The sequence below is a fragment of the Lontra canadensis genome, unplaced genomic scaffold, assembly GCF_010015895.1.
Source record: "Lontra canadensis isolate GAN:19392208 unplaced genomic scaffold, GSC_riverotter_1.0 scaffold84, whole genome shotgun sequence".
In the NCBI taxonomy this organism is placed as follows: Eukaryota; Metazoa; Chordata; class Mammalia; order Carnivora; family Mustelidae; genus Lontra; species Lontra canadensis.
In genome coordinates, this window is record NW_022631078.1 from 6333908 (window position 1) to 6339488 (window position 5581).

The 5581-nt window shown below is 61.3% G+C and overlaps 1 protein-coding gene across 1 annotated transcript in view; it reads left to right on the forward strand.

Moving 5' to 3' along the window:
• NFAM1 (NFAT activating protein with ITAM motif 1) overlaps positions 1-4041 on the forward strand; it is a 33465-nt gene extending 29424 nt beyond the window's left edge. The window contains exons 5-6 of the mRNA XM_032882851.1: positions 2396-2482; positions 3781-4041. Of these exons, the coding sequence (XP_032738742.1) occupies positions 2396-2482; positions 3781-3840 (147 nt within the window). The 3' untranslated portion in view covers positions 3841-4041. The remainder of the gene's footprint in view (positions 1-2395; positions 2483-3780) is intronic.
• The last annotated feature ends 1540 nt before the right edge of the window (positions 4042-5581 follow it).

Consider the following 5581-nt stretch of genomic DNA (forward strand, 5'->3'; position numbering starts at 1 on the left):
AGCCCAGCCCAGCCCAGCCCAGCCCAGCCCCAGCCCAGCAGAGCCCAGCCCAGCCCAGCCTGGTACAACACAGCCCCCCGCAGCCCACTCAGAGCCCCGGGCAGTCCTCTGGCAGCAAGCACACCCTGAGGGAGGCAGTTCCCATCACCACCAAGGAAGGCTAGGAGGGTCCAGCACAGGGCCTCAGAGGGTGTCCTGTTGACAAGGCAGCGGCACGTCACAGCCCAGAGATGTGGGTCACACACCCTGAACGCAGTCACAGCCCGGCAGGTCAGGCCTTGTCCAAGGCTTCACTCCACAGCTGCTAATTGGCCCGCAGCCCCTGCAGCCCCCCTGCTCTTGGTCCCACAGCTGCTCCCGCCCTCAGCCTGGCCAACCGCCAGTGTGGGTCAGAGGCCCGTGGGGTCCCCCGGGCCCAAGAGCCCCTAGCCACGGCCCGACCCAGTGGGAGCACGCAGAGCTGGGGCGGGAGGCCCGAGTCTCAATCCCGGCCCCACCTCCAAGATGCTGTGTGACCTGGGACAACTTGGAGCCTCTCTAGGCTAATGTGGGACAGGCAGCCTATGTGAGCCAGACACGAGGCAGAAGGGAACCACCTGTGGGGCCCCAGAATGGCTCCCCAACCAAGGGGTCAGTAAGGAGACGTTTCCCTTCACTGACTAGACACATGAGCAGACCCGTCCACAGCTAGGAGGGGTGCCAGCACCGTGGAGCTCCGGGTCCAGGTGGGCAGGGGTGGGGGCGCAGGGCTGTCGAGTGACAGATGCCTGGTCTGTGTGCCAGGCTTGCTGGCCGTGGCTGGCGCTCTGAGCAGGCGTCAAGACCCCATAGGCCAGAGCAGGCCCTGGACATGGCCTTCTACTGAGGATGGGGCTTCTCCTTCGGGCAATCCTGCCCGCTTCCCTGCCTGGAGGGAGGTCGGAAGCCCCCCTCCCCAAGACCCACCCTCTTTCCGACTCAGGGCCCCTTGAACTGATCCCCAGGGCTGCCGAGCCATCTCTGTGTGCGATGCCCTTGAAGTGAGGGTCTCCCCAGCGAGTTTTCACGCACTGCTACCTCTCCGCGCCTCCCTCCTCCCCTCTCCACCCCCTCCCCTTGCCTCAGAGCACCACCTGTCTCTCCAGCCTGCCTCGGCAACCCCTGCTTGCCTGTTACCAGGGAAACCACCTCCTTGGCAACCAGCCGGCATCCATATGACACGTACACGCGGGAAGGGAAGGTTCCTGCCTCTCGCTTAGGCTGTTGTTGGCTCTGCTCTGACGACTCCAAGGAGCAGCATTTGCTTGTCGCCTGGGACCCAGGTGCCCAACGGAGTCTGAAGGAGGGTCCAGGCTGGGGCCGCAGAGAGGGGAGGGAGGCATCAGGCCCCCCTCCTTGACGATCATTCAACTGATGATCATTCAGCAATTATTAAGCACCTACTATTTACGAAGCCCTGTGCTGGGCCCTTCACGTGCAATATCTCATTTAATGAGGCTTCGAACCTGCAAGATCAACATGATTATTCCCCTTTTGCAGATCGGGAGACTGAGAGAGGTTCAGGGCTGCCCTGGGCTGGGATGTGTCGGAGCTGAGAGCTGAACTTAGTCTTGTCTGATTTCAAAGCCTGGTTCTTTCTACCATCCTGAGGCCTCTGATCAGGCTACTCATAGCGGGGCCAAGAGTGAGCATGGCCACAAGACAGGCAAACCCATGAGCAAGGATCTCATAGCTCGTATAGGGCCATTGTCCACATACGCCAAGCAAACTGTCCATTCAGTGACCCAGAGGTGAACCAGGTACAGCCTGACGAGAGACGTATGTGACCCCAGTGGGTGGCTAAGTCATCCGTGGGCACAGGCCAAGGTGGGGTGTCAAAGGAGTCCTAGAGAGGAGGAGGGGTGGCCAGGACCTTCACAGGGGAAGGAGCTTTGGCCCTGGGGGAGTGAGGACAGATCCCAGGGCGCCATCCTATTGGAGCCACAGCCACGGTGTCATGGCTGGGGCTGCTGGCAGCCACGTTCCTGAGGGCCTAAGGACAGGCAGGGACTGTGGGAGTGGACCTGGGCTCCTCCTTTAGCTCCCCAGTAGAAGCATGGAGAGGGCCCACCTGGGCTGACCACAAGGCTCTAATAGAGCCTCAAGATGGTATGAGGCAGGCGACAGGGGGCCCAGAGAGGGTCGCTTTGAGCAGGCGGGGGACAGGGCAAGGAGTCTCCTCGAGAGAGGAGAGCAGGTGCAAAGGTGCAGAGGTGTGGCTGGGCGGGTGGCCGCCCCCTCACAGGCTCTGGCCCAGAGGACTCCGAATGTTCCCTGGGCTCCCGCAGGCAGGGGCAATCCACAGGGAGGCCTGGCTGCTGGGCCACCATCCCTGCCCTTCAGTCCACGTTCCTCTGACCCTCGCCCTCTCCTGCAGGCCCTACAGTGCGGAGACACTGAGGTCTACTCCTGCATCCAGAACGAGGCCAGCAGGCTGCCGCCCACGCAGAGCCTCCTCTCGCAGGTATGTCCGGGCCCCTCTCCTGGTCTGTGAGGCTAACAGGCCCACAGGAGGGAGCTACCTGCAGCTGAATCCCAGCCCTCTCCCCTAGGCAGGCGGCCTGGTGGTTAGGGGGACTGGAGGGTTGGAAGCCCTGCTCCATCCCTTCCTAGCTGTGCAGCGCCCGGCCGATGGGCTCCCTCTGAGCCTGAGCCCCTCCTCCGTAAACCGAGGAGCCTCACAGCCCCTCTGCCCCAAGATCTGCCAGGAAGGTTAAATGTCGTCCTGGGACCAGTAGGCCCTTGGGCAGTGTGAGCAGTGTCGACACTGGCCAACCAGACAGGGGGTATTGCTAGGCTTCTAGCTGTCCCCCAGGCTGACACTGGCTAAAGTGCGAAGCTAGGGTCTGAGCTGGTGCCAGCCTGGGCTGGCCTGGTCAGGGCTCTGTTGTCATCATGATGGGGGCCAAGTCGTAGCACCTGATCATGATTCCCTCTTAAATCTCAGTTTGTTCATCTGTAAAGTGGATGAGTAACATTTTTCTGCAAAACCAGCCGCGCTGAATTTAAATGAATTCTGGGTTAAATAATCTATGCCGCTACAGGAGCCCACGGGTGGTGGGCGGGACCACGGACACCTTGAAAGAGGCGTCAGGAAGTGAGGGGGCCAGTACTTGGCCTTCCCCAGCTCAGGGGGCCCAGGCTGGCATTGTTTGTTGACTCTCCTCTTCTCAAAGCCCTTTCTATACTCAGCCCTGAACTTGGCCCTGACTGGAAGCAGGGCTTCCCCAGGCTGAGACCCCCAAGGATGTCTCGGCCATCCTAGTCACTGTCCGCCCTGTGTCGGGCCCTGAGGGTCTGGCCGGGACAGTTGGACGTGGCCCTGTCCTCTGGAAGCCTCAGGTCTGCAGGAAGAGGCATTGACCTGACAAACAGAGACGTTGGCAGCCCCCTGTGAGGGGTGGGCTGCGGGGAAGCTGGGGCTGGGGGAGGGGGCACTCAAGGATGCTGAGCCAAACTTGCAAGGTGAGTAGGAGGTAGTGGGGGAGCAGCTGGGGGTGGGGGAGCCCCCCAGATGGCGGGGAGAGCTTGTGAAGAGGCCTGAAGGGCTGGAGGGCAGGGAACAAGTGTGGGTGGCATGGGGGGAGAAGAGGTTGGCGGGGTGGCCGTAGGGAAAAGGACAGCCCTTCCTGTTAAAGCTACGCAGGAAAAAAAAAAAAAAAAAGCCACGCAGGAAGCTATGTGTTGACTTCTGACTAAAACTGAATTAGTGCAACTTTGTTCTCTTCCTATTGCTTTTTCTTTCTTTCTTTCTTTTCCCAGGAGAAACCGCAAAGATTTACGGATGACAGTGAATTTAACATGGTCTATGAAAACCTCTAGAATGGGAACCACTGGCCCATTGGTCTGGGCCTGGATCCGGGACCCCATGCGGCCCCTCCCTCCACAGGATTGGCCCCACACCAGGCGCAAGGCCCCAGGGGTGCCCCATCACCTCGTCCCCACATTCGAGGCACTTCAAGCCTCGGTCTGCCCCCTACCCCCCCATTCTGTGGCCCAGCCATACCCACTGAGCATCTCACATCTGGCCTTTGCCCGGGCTCTTCCCTCTGTCCGCCAGCCCTCCCTCCATCACCATGGGCTCTCTGGGACCTCCCCATCCCCAAGCCCTCCGCACTTTCTCAGAATCCACAGGCTCACTCACCGCCAGCCTGCCCTGCACGCAGACTCTAAGGCCAGCCATGGGCAAGGGACCCTTGTCCCTGCTGTGAGCACGAGCATCAGTGGGGACACCTAAAGGACCAATTACACAAATGCCCCCTGCCCAGCTGGGTTGAAGGCACAAGGCAGCCGTGCAAGGTGGGGCAGGGGGCTGGGGCGGGGGCGTGGGGGGTGGGCAAGAAGGGAGCTGCGCAGAGGCTGGGCTGGGCTCAGGGACAGGCCAGGGAGGCGGCTGAGTGGAGGTCATCAGGCTGGGGGCCTGGAGCCAAAGGGTGAGGAAGGAGATCTGACATTCTTGGGACAGGGGACGAGGAGATGCCGGCCACAGGGGTTAAACTGCCTGAAAAGCTCCATCCCCCCAGCAAGGACCCTGAGGTGGTTTCCCATCAGCCTGGCCATCTGCACTCCATGCTTGGTCACCCCGTCCAGGCCTCAGCTGCTCCTCCTTCCCCAGAGATCCCATCTGGCGTACCTGGACCCCACCCCACTCCTCTCTGGTCTGCCTCCTTCCCCTGGCCCAGGCGTCTGAGGAGCCCTCCTCCCATGATCTAGCTGCAGGGCTTGGTGCCTGGGGCTCCTCTAGCAGGTGGACAGCTGCTTGGTGGTGCCGGAGCTCAGGCCCTGTACAGACGGGGGCCCCTCGGGGCACGGAGCCATTCGGCAGCCCCCAGTGCTCGTTCCTCCCTCTCAGCAGCCCTGCTGGAACCCGTTTCATAGGGGTGGGGAGTCACCCAGGCTGCGGGGCTCGGCTCCTTCCCTCCCCTGCTCTCCCCCCCCCCCCCCCCCGTCCCTCTGCCACTGCCTTCTACTCTTTCATTTGTAAAACCCTCCCTCCCACCCCCAGGCTGCCCCAGAGGTCCTTGAGGGGCCCTTGCCCACAAGCATGTATAGTGACCATGAGGGGCCCAAGGCACAGGCCCTGACCCTGGCCCCTGAGCAGTACTAGGTCACCCAACTGTGGGCATCCAGATAAAACATCTATGGGATGCAGGTGCCTGGGGGGCACAGTTGGTTAAGAGGTTAAGCCTCTGACTCTTGGTTTCGGCTCAGGTCGTGATCTCAGGGTCGTGGGATCAAGCCCCGCGTCGGGCTCCTTGCTCATTGTGGAGTCTGCTGAAGTTTCCCTCTCAGTCTCCCTCTGCCCCTCCCCCATGCGCTCGCTCTGTCTCAAATCAATCAATCAATCTTTAAAATAAATAAATAAAAACCTGCCTGGGATCACATCCCTCCTCGTGCTCCACAGTTCCCACCGTCCCCAGTTCCCCACCTCACTGGGAACGAAATCCTAACCCCTTCCCAAGGCCTGTGAGGCCCTTCAGGACCAACCTGCCACCCTTCTGCACACACAGCCGCTGTCCCCATCGTGGCCGAGTCTGGCCCGGGGCAAGACGGGGAGGGTACT